Here is an 18073-nt window from a genome sequence, read left to right on the forward strand (position 1 = left end):
GAAAACTCCAGTTCGAGCGACAAACACTTTGCCCTCAGAAGGATTGTAGAAGTAATACCCTCTTATTTCTTTAAGATACCCCACAAATAAGCATTTGTCAGATTTTGGCTCAAGCTTAGTTGAAATTTGTCGTTTCACATAAACTTCGCAACCCCAAATCTTCATGTAAGGCATATGTGGTTTCTTACCACTCCATATCTCATATGGTGTCTTTTTAACCTTTTTGGATGGAACACGGTTAAGTGTGTAAGTTGTTGTCAATAGTGCATGTCCCCAAGAGGAGTTTGGAAGATCGGCATGACTCATCATGGGTCGGACCATGTCTAACAGGGTTCGATTTCTTCTCTCAGATACACTGTTCCATTGGGGTGTTCCAGGAGGAGCAAGTTGGGATAGGATCCCACAGTCTTTCAGATGGTCATCAAACTCTAGGCTTAAATACTCACCACCTCGATCTGATCGAAGAGTTTTAATATTCTTACCGAGTTGGTTTTGTACTTCATTCTTGAATTCCTTGAACTTTTCAAAGGACTCTGATTTGTGTTTCATTAAATACACATAACCATATCTACTGAAATCATCAGTAAATGTGATGAAGTACTGAAAACCTCCTCTGGCTGGTATGTTCAATGGTATGCATACATCAGTATGTATAAGGGCCAAAAGATCATTAGCTCCTTCACCTTTTCCTGTGAATGGAGACTTTTTCATCTTTCCAATTAAACAAGATTTGCATGTCTCATATGATTCATAATCAAAAGAGTCCAAGAGTCCATCTTTATGGAGTTTGGAAATGCGTTTCTCATTTATGTGGCCTAATCGACAATGTCAAAGGTAAGTTGGATTTAACTCATTAGGTTTCATCCTTTTATTATTAATGTTATAAATAGGCATTTCAAGATCAATGACATATAGTCCATTGTTCATTTGTGCAGTAGCATAGAATATATCATTCAAATAAATTGAGCAACAATTGTTCTTTATTATAAATGAAAAACCAAATTTGTCCAAACAAGAAACGGAAATAATATTCCTACTAATTGCAGGTACATAATAACAGTTCTCTAACTGAATTATTAAACCACTAGGTAAAGTCAATACATAAGTTCATACGGCTAAAGCAGCAACCTTTGCTCCATTGCCAACTCGTAGGTCAACTTCACCTTTTCCCAAATCTCTACTCCTTTTTAGCCTCTGCACATTGGTACAAATGTGAGAACCGCATCCAGTATCTAATACCTATGATGCAGAAGTAGATAAATTAATTTCAATAACAAAAATACCTAAAGTTGAAGTCTCTACTTCATTCTTCTTATCTTTCAGGTACTTTGGGCAGTTTCTCTTCCAGTGTCTGGTCTTCCCGCAATGGAAGAAGGTTCCTTCCTTTGTTATGCCTCCACTAGGCTTCAAAGCAGAAACAGTGGGTTTGGGTTTGGAAACTTACTTGCCTTTCCCTTTATCACCCTGTTTGGTGGGTCTTTTATTCTGTCTCTTTCCATTTCTGATCATCAGAATGGACTTCCCTTTTGACTTCAGATTCTGCTCAGCAGTTCTTAACATGGCTAGCAGTTCAGGAAGAGATTTGTTCATATCATTCATATTAAAATTAAGGGCAAACTGACTGAATCTATCTGGAAACAATTACAAGATCAAATCAGTCGCAAGTTCCTTTCCGAGGGGAAAACCCAACCTCTCAAGGTTCTCCATATACCCAATCATCTTGAGCACATGGGGACCTACAATGGGCTCCCTCAGCTAATTTGCCTTGAAAGAAGGCTTTTGAAACTTCAAACCTTTCATGCCTTGCTTGCTCTTGATAGAGCATCTTCAGGTGTTCGATCATATCGAACGCTGCCATATTCTCATGTTGCTTTTGCAACTCTGAGTTTATGGTAGCTAGCATGAGGCAAGAAATTTCATTGGCATCATCAACATGCTTCTTATAAGCATCTCTTTCTGCCTTAGATGCAGAACTAGGAGGTTCCTCTTCAGGAATAGGTTTCTCCAAGACATACAGCTTTCTATCATGTTTGAGGATAATCCTCAGATTTTGGTGTCAATCCAGAAAATTTGTCCCAGACAATTTTTCCTTGTCAAGGTAATCTACATGAAAATAATGAAAATATAAGTATCAATAACATATTTAATTAGGCCTTTAATTAAATATGCTCTCACTATTTTACTCAAAACAAATGACCCTCACCATTTGATTCGAAAAATCCCGTTGGAAGATTTTCTAGTGGGTTGAGATCCACATTTCACTTTGTTTTAAGTCCGCGTAGGCGGATTACACAAAACTAGGTTATTTAGGTAAGAACTTCTTCCAATTGTATCTAATACAACTCTCGAATATTTTAGTTGGGTGAATAACTCCTTATTCCAATCCATCACATGGATAATTTCCAACTCTTGCTTATAAACATATATAATCTTATTATAATTTGTTTAGTTAAGTTTGACTCATTGTTTTAGCAATTGGATATTACAATTATCCCATAGCACCTTACTAATATAGAACATGCACCTCGCGTAGGCGAAACCTACATTATTCGATACTAGTCTTGATGAGTGTTAAAACTTGGAAAGCATAAACTTAATATTTAATTTGAGGGGATTTACAATTATTCTGATCTCAACGGCTTATTTATCATATAAATCGTCTCTCACATGCATCAACATACATTCACATGCATCAACATACATAATGAAACAATTATGGCCCCTAGCACAATTGTTCTCCCAAGCCAATGAGAGAACCTAAGCTAACCTAATAACGATCTAAGCTTCTCCAAGCAAGATCTTCAAGGTTGTCCTCCTTTGATATTGAATTCTTCTCTTTATTCATAACGCTACATTACATAAAATAAAATCGCTTTACATACGAGGGAGTGAGATGAGAAAAGAAGTTACATTAAGAGATTAAAAGAGAGGCACGACACGCAGGTCGTATTTTAAAATCCCAAAACAAAATAAAGGAAAACTAAGGCCATAACCGATCATCACAAGACAATAATAGTAAACACATTATTATTATTAATTTAAATTCTGTTAATTAATTAAAACCAAATTAAATTTCGGCGACCCATCACACTACGCAGAGTTAGCCGGGGTTCCGCTGCCCGGTCAGCGAACGGGGGTCAAGGGGGCAGCGCCCCCTACGGGGTTGCAAGGGCAGCGGCCTGACTCAAAATTTTAATGAACAAATCATTTGAAATCGACGTTGTTTTTCGCATCAACACTTGATACTTTAAAGTACAACTCTTGCGCAATCACAACCCTTATCGCATAACTCTTTGACAACACAACCCTTGTGTCGTCATTAACCCTAATGCACCAATTTCAGACCGTCAAACACACCTCGATTGTTAATTCAGTATGATTGATCAACACGTCATTGCTTCACCATACTAATGTCGGATCAAGAAGCAAATGACCATTGATCGCTCAAAGGAAAACAACCATTAAGTGTTTGAATGAACAAAACAGAAACAGTATATCATATATATCGTATTTTGCATCAGGATTACTTATATCATATATATAACTTGATCGATCTCAATTGCGTAACCTATGGATGATCGATGTATCGCTGCTTCACCATACTAATGTCGGATTCTGAAGCATAATCAATATCAACCATCCCAATCGTATACACATGATGCCAAATTTAATTACTCGTTTATTCTTTGACTCATTCTGTCTTTTAATCGTATTAATACAAAAAATACATAAAATAAACAGCTATCAGATGCATGGTTTCGTAAGTGGCTCTAATACCACTGAAGGAGAAGGGCAATCCCAAACGCAGCGGAATTTAAAAAAATTCTCCTTTAGTGATCCTTAGGAATGGGAATGATCAGTGATGGAACCATTACCTCTTGTGACGATCGAAACCTTTGATGCAGATCTACAGAGCGATCACGAACGTTGAACGATGACAACGCCTCTACCCAGTCCACACGAATGGATTCCTTCAATCTCAGTGCTAGCTACTACGAATGAAGACTTTGAGTGAGTGAGTGAGAGAGAGAGAGAGAGAAAGAGAGAGAAACGAAATTGCAACTACACAAATGCTTCTGCACAAGGGTTCTATTGATTGAACCACTTGTGTGGGGTGCAAGCTAAAAAAGACCACTTAAGTGTATGTGGACCATATCTTATAATATGCCAAAATCACTTAAGCGCGTGGTACCTTGCCATATTTTGTATTCTACTTAAGTACACAGTACCTTATGATATTCTACAATTCACTTAAGTGCATCGTACCTTACGGTGTTCCTTAGTTACTCTATTTGTCATCAATCCGTCCTTTTGTGTGTGACCCTGTAGGTTTTCGCGGCATTTGCAATTATATTAAATCACGTATTTAACATAATAAACAGTGAGCGGTATCTAGCAACACATCACTGCTACCTAAGACACGAAAATGTCATGTGATCTGACAAATCCTTTTGTGATAATATTTATGTGTACAATTACCCTTTCTACCTTATGTCTATATTGAACACAAGGCATAGACCGTGTCATCCTTGTCCAGTTCAATATTGGGCCCATAGACATTTATCCTGTTACGCAGGATGGGAGAATTCCATCTAGGTCACTCATGTCCCGTAGCATGCTTCGTGGAGTATTCATCAACTGTCTTTATGGTCATCCAGTTACAGACAACGTTTGATCAGCAATAAGGCACTCAACTCTACATCTAGGATCCATGGTGGTTTCAGGTCGAAGGGTGGTATACACCATTATCACCATGAGAATAACTTATGACACTTTGCATAACATTATATATAGTATTCTCATAGCGGGTCAATCCAGTATAAATATTACTCTTAATATTCATACCTATGTTTAAGACTTGATAACTCCTTATCCATGATCCATGAGATGTGATCATCAGTCTATATACATAATAGTCTTAATGCTTTAATGTTATCCCATTTCACAATAAGGCTCGACTACGGATACTTTAAGAATGGTGTTCTTATGTTTAATGTGATCTCATGATTAAGTCATACTTGATACATTAAACGGACTAGCTATTCTAGGGACTTTATTAAACAACCATAATAAATAAAAAGTCTTTTATTATTAATGAATAATTCGATACAAGTACCAAAAATATTGGCCTCTAGGACTTACACCAACACTTGTATCTCTTCAGAGTCGGAGTGTGTTGATTCCAGAATCTGATGATGTCACACGTCAATGCTTCAGAGTCAAAACCTGTTTGCAAAAGCTACGGACTAGATAAAAACCATTAGTGTACAAAATTATTCTCTTAGAAACAATGCATTGTATCATCAAAACTAAAGGTCATATGCATAACCAAATCTTGTTCTTACAGAAGGTTCTCACAAAGAGCCCAGAGACCTTTTTATAGAGGAGAGGGAATGACATGCTAGATCAATGGAAAACAGAAACTTACAAATCAAAGATTAGATTATACCTTGGAATACAAATGAACTCAATTGCACTTGAATGCCTTAGGAAAAAGCATCATGCTCTAACCTATGAGCCTAAGGCCACGCACCCGAAAAACTGAAGAGGTGTTTCAATGATGGGATAGGCATTTAATGCGCATGTTCCTCATTACTTTTTTAACTGCTTCATGACCTTCCTACTTCTCACTATGGTAGGACGTGATAGCCAAACATCGGTCACGACTTTAAAAGACCTCCCCACTAGTAAAAGTCTAACAAGCCTTTGGGAAAATTATTTTGGGTCGGCCAAAGACACAATACAGAATCCCAACCTTGCATGGCCCAATCGAAATTATACAACGTATATAGACATCACACGTGAGATTCAATGTACACTTTTCAGATCTCCACTTTTACTATACTCATTTTAGACTCTATGACTGACTTGGAAGTTGAAATACTAATTTTGCAGATCCACCACATGTCGCAGTACCGAAGATCATCATCATCGTTTCCAGGATCCTACATCAACAATCAACATCAATTTTAATTCTAAATCGGAACAGGTCCAATTACAGATATCCTCATGATATAAGTCAAATTGTCATATCTATTTCAATGTTATATTTTTTGTTTATTTATAATTTTGATATCAAATAAAAAAATTAATGTTTAATTATTTAAAATTGGATGGAACAAAATAAAATGATTTTTTTTTCTAATTATCGAAACTTCACCTCTTTAATAAGTGAGATAATGTGGGATCAAATATGTAATCCTTGTAAACCGGTATCGCTTTGCAACTATATTTATTTCATTTCAATTTCATATGTTACTAGTATTTTTTTCTTCCTTCCAATCTAGAAATATATAAAAATAAAAATAAAAATTGTCCAGTGTATGATTTTCAAACAATGAAGGGATTCTCTATCTTGCTCTTGTTACATTCTGTTCATTTTTAAAATTTTAAACTGAACCTAATGGGCTATATTAACAGGAACTTTTACGAAAATAACCCACTTTTTCAAGGAAATTCCCAAAATACCCCTGATTTCAAAAAAAATCCCAAACTACCCCACTTTTAGGAAGAGTCGCCAATTGAATTGGAGACTCCTCTTAAAAATTGAATGGAGGCGCCAATTCAATTGGAGACTCCTCCTAAAATGCAATTTTTTTTGGTAAATGGTATATGTGATAGATAAATTTGATATAGGACCAATTGATATTAATAAAATTTACCGTTTACACAAAGAAACCTAATGGTGATGACCGGGATGACCTAACCGACTTCCGGTCCCACATCCTCTAGCTACCCTAACTCGTGGTCCTAACCCACGTTGACGATTCTGTACCGGTGTTTGAGCATCTGAGGGGCCAGGAGTGTCACTACCAACTACAGGAGAAGGTCTGTTGAGGTAGTCAGATAAGTCGGCATAGGCTTCAGTATGTATCGATGGTGTACCGTCGTAGCTGAACTCATGACCCATGCCAGAGAAGTTGGGATGTGGTTGACTCATTGATGGGCGACCGGGACGGTTGAAGGGAGACATGGGTGTGAACGATGCGTCGAGGAAAGGTTGGAAAGGTTGTTGGGTGTTTGGTAGAGATAGGGTTGTTGGATGTTTTGGTTTTGTGAGGTTTGGGCTTCTTGGCTACGGTAGGAGGAGGGTCGGTTGGTGTTAAATGATCGTTGGGTGTTTTGGCTTAGGTGACTTTGATAGGGTGATGGGGTGGGTGTGAAGCGATGTTGAGTCTCAAGTTGATGGTCAATTTATTGGTGGTGGTATGGGGTATGCTCTTGGTATTGGGGTTGGGTGTATGGAATGTTTTGGTTGTATGTTTGTGTGTTGGTTGAACGGAACGTTTGACAGACAGGGGGTTGTGTGTATCCGGTCTGACACTGTTGTTGGGGGTTTGATGTTGAGGTGTCAGGTGTGTAAGTCATCTGGCGTGGGTCGTACAAGCACATATCCTCGGCGATGAACTGAAAACCAACCGATCTATATCAAGCCATATAAGTACGACTTGGTTTTTCTTCAGTTGGCATGACTGCGTCAGTTAACACATGGTCATGACGGTGCTTCCATTTGCGACACTCCGATATTGCGAAGCTTTGCCATGGATTGAAGTTCCATTGGTCGTTAACTTTGCGCAGATGCCATTCTCCTAGGCTAGCTGGGGGATCTGGGGTATTTTGGGGCATACTGAACTGCAGCTTCACACGATCACTGTTGTGCATCTCCACAGTTGTGAACTGTATTATCGGTGTGCATACAGTCCATACGGCCGCGTCTTCAGCGTTGACCTCATGGTCATGATCCAAATTAAGGTATGGACGCCAAATGAACTGAAATGTGAAAGAATATAGGATTATAGTCAAGGTAGAAGAAGTTAACAAAATATAATGAAATAATTAAGTTATTTTTCTTACGTCTGTCGGTCGAAGGTGATCCAACAGGTTGCGATACTGAGTAATACGGTGTCTTGGACATCTGTTGTAAAGATCCATCAGTGACATTCAGCCGTTGGTTAATAAAGACCCATCAGTGAAGGTGAGTATAATTATATCCCATATCAGAACAACATATAATTATACTCCATCTTACAAGAAAGCCTGGATTGCGAGGACAAAGGTTGTTGAACAAGTTTTCGACAACTGGGAGGATTCATACAAGGAATTGCCACGGTTTTTATGGGCACTAAAAACATATGTCCCAAAAACTGTGGCAATTATGGAGACATTGCCAGCGATGATGCCAGACGGAACCTGTGCTACAGATAATAGAATCTTTCACCGTCTCTTTTGGGCATTTGACCCGTGCATCAAGGTTTCGCATTCTACAAACCTATTATTCAAATTGATGGCACTTGGTTATACGGAAAATACAAGGGTACTTTGCTCGTGGCGATTGCACAAGACGGCAACAACAATGTCTTTCCCATTGCCTTTGCTCTTGTTGAAGGTGAAACGGCTGGTGGATGGGGTTTCTTTCTTCGACATCTCAGAATGCATGTGGCTCCACAAGCCAATCTCTGTTAGATTTCTGATAGACATGCTGCCATTGAGAGTTCCTACAACAACCATGAAAAAGGATGGCATGATCCTCCTTCTACCCATGTCTATTGCATCAGACACATTGCATAAAACTTCATGAGTGCTATAAAAGATAAGAATCTTCGCAAGAAGGTGGTGATTGTTGGGTATGCTCTAACTCAGCCGTCATTTCAATATTATAGTGATGAAATTAGACTATCTAATGAAGACGCAGGGAGATGGCTAAATAACATACCAGTAGAGCAATGGACAAGGGCATTTGACAGAGGTTGTCGATGGGGCCACATGACAACAAACCTTGTGGAATGCATGAACGGGGTATTCAAAGGAATTCGAAATTTGCCGATAACCGCCTTGGTAAGATCGACCTATTATAGGTTGGCTTCTATGTTTGCAACCAGAGGTGAAAGATGGAGTGTGGTGTTAATGTCCGGGGAAGTATTCAGTGAGTGTTGCATGAAGGTCATGAAAGAGGAGAGCATCAAAGCTAGTACACACGCTGTAACAGTCTTTGACCGTCATAGGTAAAATTTCAGCGTGCAGGAAACAATGGACCACAACGAGGGGAGACCAAATTTAGCCTACGTTGTTAGACTAAACAGAAGTTGGTGCGATTGTGGAAAATTCCAGGCCTTCCGCATACCTTACTCCCATCTCATTGCAGCATGCGCTTATACTCGTCAAGATGCTTACAGCCATTTATCTGATGTGTACAAGGCTGACGCCGTCATGAATGTATATAATCAAAGCTTCTCGGTACTACCAATGGAGGATTACTGGCCTCCATATGAAGGTGATATAGTTTGGCACAATGACGAGATGCGTAGAAAGAAAAAAGGAAGGCCAAACAGCACACGTATTAGAACAGAGATGGATTCCACAAATAAAATGATAAGATTATGTAGTATCTGTCGTCAACCAGGACACAACAAGAACAATTGTCCCAATCGAGAAGCATCATCTAGGTCTTAAGCTTTTTGTAACATTGTATTTCTGTAACCTTTAATCATTATATATCATTAAGTTTTTGTCACAACAAACATCAGTACAAAATAAACTATCTGAAAACAGAAATATTTTTAACTGATTACAACAATCAAATTGATGTCGTCTCGACCGAACATCATTTTCCTAGCATCCTTATCAGTCTTCATTCGCACCCAACCAAAGATACTGTCAAGTCTCTCAATGCTTCTAATTTTTCCCCTTCTGGTATTTTTCTATCTAACCAACGAACCAGCTCCCTCTTCAGTTGATCGAACGTAGTGATGTTCCAGAACAGCATCATCATCTGAGGTTTGTCTCTCACATAAATCACATTTCCGTATCGGCGACGAACATCAAACATGATTGCCAAATGATTATATGAGATGTGGAATAATTACTCACACAACGCATCTATTTATAACACAAAAATTGCATTTTAGGAGGAGTCTCCAATTGAATTGACGCCTCCTCTTAAACCCTACACAGGGGCGTCAATTGGATTGGCTAGGGCAGGTGCCCTAGCCAATCCAATTGGCGCCTCCATTCAATTTTTAAGAGAAGTCTCCAATTCAATTGGTGACTCCTCCTAAAAGTGGGGTAGTTTGGGAATTTTTTTGAAACCAGAGGTATTTTGGGAATTTTCTTTAAAAAGTGGGTTATTTTCGTAAAAATTCCATATTTACAAGTACCTAAAAAAATGCAATAAATAAAATATTATTTAATTTTTATTTAAATACGTTATTATTAAGAACTACTCTTTTTTAATTTTATTTTTTATTTTTAAAAAAACTACTCTTTTTTTAGTATATAGACAAAGTAACAGCAACTATCAAAATCTCACGGATACAAGTGCGAAATTCAAAATCCACATCTTAAATAAAATGTTAAATTAGATATATTCATTTTAGCTGCTTGAATAGTGTTCTAGGAACCCATGTGAGCATTTATTTTAATCATGTTACTTCCTATAATCTTAAATTTGTGTTAACTTAAATTTCTTCAGTTTACTTTAGAAAAATTCATAAATTGTATTTAAAGTACTTGCTAACTACCCTGAGCGAGGAATTTTGCTACCTTCAGTCACACAACACCTTTTTAGTGCAAAGAATGAAAAATAATTTTTCATATATTATTAATTGGTCAAAATTATCATACTCAAACATGTTTTTTTTTAATACATGCTATTTCTTAATTTAATATATCTGGATTAAAGATGAAAAAAAAAATGCAACAAGATGATCCCATATACCAATGTCGGTAACTTATTCACTGTATAAACTTGGTAGAATGTAACCTCTTATTCTCAAGGCAGAATGTAACTTCTGTAAATTTTGAGGGTATCCTAAGACTAAAAAAACAAGTTACTTTCTCATTCTTTGGCTATTACATATGGTTTTCCACAGCAGCTTGTACAAAAAAAATAAGCAACGTACTTTTTTTTTTCCTTCCTACATTTGCTGCAGAAAATTTAATAAATACATAGCACTACAAAAATACATGATATCATACACACATCAATTTAAATATAGAGACTTCCAGTATGCTCTCCAAAACATACTATCTTAAGGAGAACTGAATTTCTTCCAATGTTCTTCCCTTGGTCTCAGGCACCCATAGCGCCGTAAATACAACAGTAAAAGCAGCTACCACCGTGTAGATTGTGAATGTCGCTGTAAACGGTCAAAAAAAGGTCAGCATTATATTAACAAGCATACAAGAGATTCATGAAGACAAAAAAAACACAAACACAAACCTCCACTGCTCCAAGTCAAAAGCAAGTTTGCAGTCATTGTGACGATCCACGAAATTAGCCAATTAGCCATGGTTGCTGTACTTCCAGCAAGGCCCTTTATATTCACTGGAAGTATCTGTAAATGGTGATTAACAAGTCGGAAGTTATGTACTATTCAATGTATTCAATAAACACAAATTAACCCAAGTTCAGCCACTACGATTCAATGCCAAAGGCAGGATCGTGCACTCAGAACCGAAAATACAGAGGAAAATAATAAGCATTGACATAATAGTAAATAGTGCAACATTTAGCTAATCCTTCTTCAGGTTATTAACTTTTGAATACTAAAGTATTTCATACCTCGGACATTATAAGCCAAGGGATTGGTCCAAGTCCTAGAGAGAACCCAATTACCATAACCTAAAAAAAGGTGATAAAACTGATGACTACTAAAAATCTAAACTTTCACACACAAAATATCCAGCTGAGCTCAAGAAAGATACCACAAGGCCAACAACGGATATCATTCCCAAAATGCTGAAATAATGTGAATCCTTTGATACAACTTCCTGTATCAATGAAATAAGTCAAAAGGATTGCCAAGCTACGAAACTGAATGTATCTATTATTTACTTGTACCAACCTCCAGATAGAATGCTATAGAAACAACGAGAAGGCTAGCTGTCATTAAAGACGAGGATATCTGCAAAGTTATAATGGATTTCAAACATTAAATTACGTTTGCATCACGCAGTATAATGAAGTAATGAAAGCTATACTTCATACTCACTATTAGGAGCAGCCTCCGCCCACTTTTGTCCACCAACCAAGTAGCTATTCCAGTAGCTATGACCTGGAAAAGAATGCTGATTATGAGAATTAAATTCACTATAGTATCTTTATAAATTCATACGAAACCCAATTTGTAGTCCAGGCCAGGCTTTATTTTGCAACCTGAATAGCTCCAAGTCCAACGGTAGCAACATTGCTGGATGAGATTCCTGTTACAGTACAGAAGTCAAATACAGAAACAGATGCAAGTTAGATCTAGGAAGCATTATGACTGTAATCTAAATTCTCATTTTAGTTTCTATTAGAAGTGCCAAAACCCAAACCACAGAAAGAAAGATTAAGTAAAACAGAATGGAATTAGTCCTTTACATTCCTTTTCTAAAATTTACTATAATAGTCTTTGTACTACACATTATTTATTTCCTACTAATATATGGTGTGTAATCATGTAATAGAATACTCAGTAATGGAAAGTGGGATGGCCCCTATTCTAGTTGTATATGCTCAACAATTGGAAAATTACTAAAATTCATGAACTATTCATAATTAGTAATAAACCATAATAAAACAAAACATACAAGTAGATACCAGTCAAGGAAAAAAACAAGCTTAAGGCCTTCAGGTAGGGAATATTTGATAGGACCCAAGATGAGAAGATTGATTCAAAGAGACGAGTAGTAACTAATTATACTATTGAGGTGTTTTGGTAATTAGTGGAGTGTCTAAGTAATATGAATATTTTATCAGCTATTTATTTTAGTAGCAATTTATAATAAATTAATGATAGGACCCGAGATGAGAAGATTGATTCAAAGAGACTAGTAGTAACTAATAAAAATATTCATATTACTTAGACACCCCACTAATTACTAAAACATCTCAATAGTAAACTTAACTTAGTTACTACTAATCTCTTTGAATCAATTTTCTCATCTTGGGTTCTATCAATATTGGTCAGTCACCGCTCCGCTACTATGGATAACTCTTAATTTTGGACTAGGCTAAACGCAACCTTGCAAATTTGACTTATATCTTGAAGGTTGCCCAACATTATAAACACTACAAGCCGTAATGAGAGCGGAAAAATTCCAACATAACCCCCCAAGCTCGGGCCCAATGAGCCTGAAACATGGAGGACATGGGATTTGCAACAACAGATATAGGTTAGGCTCTAATACCCTCCTAAACCTTGGACTGGGCCTAACTCAGCCTTACATAATCGACTTGTAAGGTGAGGGTTGCCACTACTCTGCCATTATGGATAACTCTTAAACTTTGGACTAGACTTAACCCAACCTTACAAAACTAGCATATATAGTGCAAGTTGCCCAACCTATATAAACACTACACAGTTGCATTGAAAGCGGGAAATTTCCAACATACCCCCCTCTAGCTCAGGCCCAATGAGTCTAAAACATGGACGAGGAGGAAAGTCCAACAAAAGTTCTAGGATAAGCTCCAATACCATCTTAATTTTGGACTAGGCCTAACTCAACCTTACTGAACCGACTTGTAAGGTAAGAGTTGTCCAAGCTTTATAAACACTACACGGACCACATCTCTAGGCAATGTGGGACTAAATCCACTCTTTCACCGACTTGTAAGGTGAGAGTTGTCCAATATTTCGTCTTGTCACGTACTTCGTGGGACAAAAGTTTATCTCATGGTTTGTGGCATAATAAAATTTATAGAGTAATGTCTGGTACCTCACCTCTAGATTTTCTTACCCATAACTAGAAATCAAACATGGAACACTTTATTATTCCTGGCTAGTTAGTTATTCACTATTTAGCTAGTCAAATGGACATAAATACTCAACTTTAAATTTTACTTGATTTGAGATTTGTTGGTGAGTTACAAACGATAAAACACTGATTTATGTTTATACTTAAACTATAATCTTAATCCTAATTAAATAATGAAATATGGACCAACCCTCCCTAAGTTAGAGGCCGGAAGGAACACATGACAGTAGGATTAAATGATCCAAGACTTTTTACATAGGTTATGACCTTACTTTAATGATGGTTAAGGGCATAGAGACTAATTATCTAACCTTGACAATGGCAGCTTGAATTATGGGGCAAGTTTAAGAGAACTCAATAGTAGAATATAATAGATAGAGAGAGAGACTATAATGCTATATACTCTAAAATTGGTATTTACTTGATGCAAGGCAATAAAGCACGAGCACGGACACAATACGAATATTGGATACCATATGTATCCGATACGGCGATGCATCACTAATTGAATAATATAGGTTACGATACGTTTAAGATACATATATAAAAATTAAAATTAGACATCTAGTTAAATCATAGTCCGACAAAAACCAAACACATGACACAATTTTTAGCACATTACCAGATGGCTGAAAATTGTGAAAGGTCTTAAGGAAGAAAGGAGCGTTGCAGATATGGTATATTGAGTCTAAAATTATCATTTAAAAATAATGTTATATGTAAAAAGAAAATAATAATGAATCTGAATTAAATTTCGAAAATCGGTAATTCATAAGGAATTAGGGGGAATACCAATCTTGAAAAATGACAACTATCAGGAAAAAGTTAAATGGGGGTATTAAAGAAAATAGTCATTAAAAGGTGAGTGAGTGATCATTAAAAAGAAATTAGTATGATCTAAATGAAGAGCCACATATCCGCAGCATATTGGAGCCGTATCGCCGCCATATCGCAGCACACGAGTCGGCTGGGATTTTGACGTATCTGTGCTTCATTGATGTGAGGTTGTGTGTTAAAAAAAGAACAAAACACTAATCCTTGTTTAGAAATGTACTAGACTCTTAAACATAATTAAATAAGCAATCCCAAGAGAACACCTAAGATGCTCTAAAATACAACAAAGATATATTGAGATATCTTTTATATATTCAAACCATAGTCATGGAAACACAACAAATAACTGGAGGTTTATACCTATTAAACATAAATTTTCTAATCTATCTCTAACATCTCAAACCATGTTGTATTATACTAGACATTGATATTTCAAGTATTTGATGGTTTTAACTAATATCAAATATTAGTATTTTAAAATTCTAAAGAATTAAGTGATAACCTGCATTTGCAAAGATGCTAGTTGAATAGAACAAAACTCCATTGATACCACTCAATTGCTGAAGTACAAGTAATCCAATTCCTATCTGCAGGTACTCAGTTAGTCAAAATCCATGTTTGACTTTTCAGATAAATTACGACATGACAATATCAGAACAAGGGAATGTATTATACCGATAAAGGGAACCAATATCTTTTCCTCTTGAGATCTGCAAATCGGATTGTAGCTCTTTTTCCAGTTGATGCCACAGCTCTCTAAAAAAAGTAAAGTGGTTAGAAATGCATGTTTTTTACATACATATTCAAAATAATACTATTAAGTGCACGGTATGCTTACTGTTGATATTTTACCTAGTTAGCAAAAATTAGCCATATAACAATAGGCAATTACGCCACATACCTTAATTTCATGTACTTCAACAGATATATCTGTGTCAAATCCTCTCAACACTTGCAACGAAGTCTCGAACTCATCCATCATCCCCATCTTGGCCTAAGATTCCACATTGGCACAATAAAAAATAGAAAAGAAGAAAATTAGAACGAGTAATGCCTTGCCATCCCTTTTCTGGAAGGAACGTGAGTATTAACAGATATAATGTACAAAATTCAATCAGTACAATGCATAACATTCGATCCATACCAACCATCTAGGAGATTCTGGTATGAAAAATAATCCAGGTATTAATATTGTACAAGGCAAAATTCCTGCAACAGGACAAAGAGCATAAATATGTGTGCAAATTAATGTTTTGAAAGATCAAACCATTATACAACTTTGAATTTACTCTATGAACAAGGTGTAACAAACTATCCCCAAGCAAATTTACTTTTCCCCTCATGACTGACACTGTTTTACATTATAAACCTGGCTGGCTCCACTGCTAAACACACATAATCCAAGCATTTTGCTTGTTTTCACTTATATGAAACTTGTTACAACAAGGTCATTAGAAATTTACCTAGGATCGCAAGCACTCTCCAGTTGGCAAAAAGGCCTAACAGATAAGCCAGCATTATTCCAATTGTAACAGAGAGCTGAGCAAGAAACGTTACATAAATATTAAATACCAAATTCAATGCCTCCAGCCCCTTTAATATAAAAATCGAAAGAAAAGACTTAGGATTCAGAAACAAATAATTTTTCAACCTGGTTCACTGATCCAAGGCTACCTCTCATGTTCTCAGGTGCTATCTCAGCTATATAAACAGGCACCTAAAAGGGGGGAATAAACCAGTACACAGACAGCATTAAATCAGCAATCAGTAACCTTCCAAATAGGGTCGACAAATAAAAACAAAACAATCAAACTTACCACATAAGAAATAATCCCAACACCAAAACCTTCCAATAACCTCCCCATAAACAAAAAGGAAGAGTCCTATAAAACCAACGAAACATCATATCAGGTTAAATCCCTGATCACACAAATAAAAAACCAAACCACTCACGCCACTTGCAAACAGTAGTACTTACTTTGGCAAATGAAATGGCGAGCCACCCTATTATATTGGGAATTGAAGCAATCATCAATGACTGCAACACTCAAACATTGACACAAATAAAAAACCACATCACAATTATTCATTTATCAGAATGAGTTAATAAACACTGCCAAAATATAAATTAAGAAATACTAGTACCCCTTTGCGTCCAACGTATTCTGCTATCTGACCACTGGCTATAGCTCCCACCATGGCACCCACATTGGATAAAGATCCAAACAGAGAAAACTATCCAAATTATCAACAACAAAAGCAAATAAATACTAACACTAAGAACAAAAACTATAAAATAATCCAAAATCATAGAAACAAACATATAAAAAAATACCTCTGAAACCGAGAGATTTAGATCTTTGATTATAGCTTGCTGCGTGGGAGAAGAATATCCACACTAACCCCACAAACACACACAAAAATAAAAATCAATAATGGTTTGTTTTTTACATAGATTCGAACAGAATTGGGAATAAATTGTATTGAATTGAAGCAGACCGTGAAACCGAATTGAATGGGACCCAAAGCAGCGATGAGGACACAGAAGAGAACAGAAACTGAACCATCGCGCAAAACCTGGGTAGTGGAGGAGCCGGCAACGCTGGATTGTCTGGAACTCATTTTATACCAACTTCCCGTATGAAGGAACGGTTTCTGAAGTTCCCTTCCATCGCCGCTTTCTTCTCTGAAACTCATTCTCTCCTCCTTCTTCCTCAAGAGATTTCTACGTTGCGGTGAAACTGTTTTATTATTTTTAACTATCAGGTGTTTGTGAAAATGCCCCACCCACCTAGGGGTTTTGGAACGTGGTGCTGAGTTGTGAAAGGATGTCGCTTACTGCAAGAGGTGACAGATCGGAAATTTGAGATGTCACGTTAGAACAGAAGAATAATAAGTATGGAAGGGTTGTTGGTTGGGTTTCGTGGTTCTTATCTTCTTCTGATGTGGCACTGTCTGGTCGGCGACAAAAATAAATATACTTGTTTATGTTTTATGGAATTTTGCATGTGATATGAATTGTGAAGTAGTAGTAGATAATAATTGAGGAAATTTTGTGTTTAATTTGGTATGTGAAGTGTAAAATGAGAGCGAAGGAAGCATGCATATCATATTTACTGAAAATGTTGGCTAAAGTTTGACCGGCAGATCATGTGTTTTTTTCACCGGTGCCAAAATGATGGAAAGTGTGTGACATTTTTTTTACACGTGGGACGAGGACAAAAAGAGCAAGAATAAATTAGTGTGTTATTAGAGAAAAGAAATGGATCGGGATAAATTATTTTTACACGCCCAATTAATCAGAACTATTTATTCTGTCAAATTAATTCTTAAATTTTAAATTTTTAACTAGTGTTATTATTCTTATATGAGTTCTTTAAAATTGCATTATTGAAATAAAAATTGGATCAATTATTTTAAGATGATTTGGTTTAGTAGAAATATGGAATTGGCAAATGTACAAATGATGTCAGGAGTGAGAATAGATTGGGATCGAATTAGG

General features: G+C 36.6%; 1 protein-coding gene across 1 annotated transcript; it reads right to left on the reverse strand.

Moving 5' to 3' along the window:
• Window positions 1-10709: 10709 nt before the first annotated feature.
• Window positions 10710-17640, reverse strand: LOC127074583 (sugar transporter ERD6-like 6). The gene is made up of 18 exons (XM_051015905.1): window positions 17071-17640; window positions 16907-16969; window positions 16717-16806; window positions 16550-16609; window positions 16389-16454; window positions 16223-16288; window positions 16035-16110; window positions 15716-15780; window positions 15473-15565; window positions 15247-15327; window positions 15074-15158; window positions 12155-12201; window positions 11991-12053; window positions 11844-11903; window positions 11704-11769; window positions 11561-11620; window positions 11219-11333; window positions 10710-11135 (listed from the first exon to the last, which is right to left on the reverse strand). Exons 1-18 carry the CDS (start codon window positions 17266-17268, stop codon window positions 11023-11025), a joined length of 1467 nt encoding a protein of 488 aa, XP_050871862.1. The 5' UTR covers window positions 17269-17640; the 3' UTR covers window positions 10710-11022.
• Window positions 17641-18073: the final 433 nt, after the last annotated feature.

This window comes from Lathyrus oleraceus, chromosome 4, assembly GCF_024323335.1.
Source record: "Lathyrus oleraceus cultivar Zhongwan6 chromosome 4, CAAS_Psat_ZW6_1.0, whole genome shotgun sequence".
Classification (NCBI taxonomy): Eukaryota; Viridiplantae; Streptophyta; class Magnoliopsida; order Fabales; family Fabaceae; genus Lathyrus; species Lathyrus oleraceus.

What these genes read in the sequence shown, in the direction of transcription:
- LOC127074583 (XM_051015905.1), bottom strand. Translation starts at nt 17,268, where the DNA reads ATGAGTTTCAGAGAAGAAAGCGGCGATGGAAGGGAACTTCAGAAACCG. An exon ending in CAGAATCTCCTAGATGGTTG is followed by an intron (nt 15,566 to 15,715) that starts GTATGGATCGAA and finishes GTGGAATCTTAG; the next exon opens with GCCAAGATGGGGATGATGGA. An exon ending in GGCGGAGGCTGCTCCTAATA is followed by an intron (nt 11,904 to 11,990) that starts GTGAGTATGAAG and finishes ATAACTTTGCAG; the next exon opens with ATATCCTCGTCTTTAATGAC.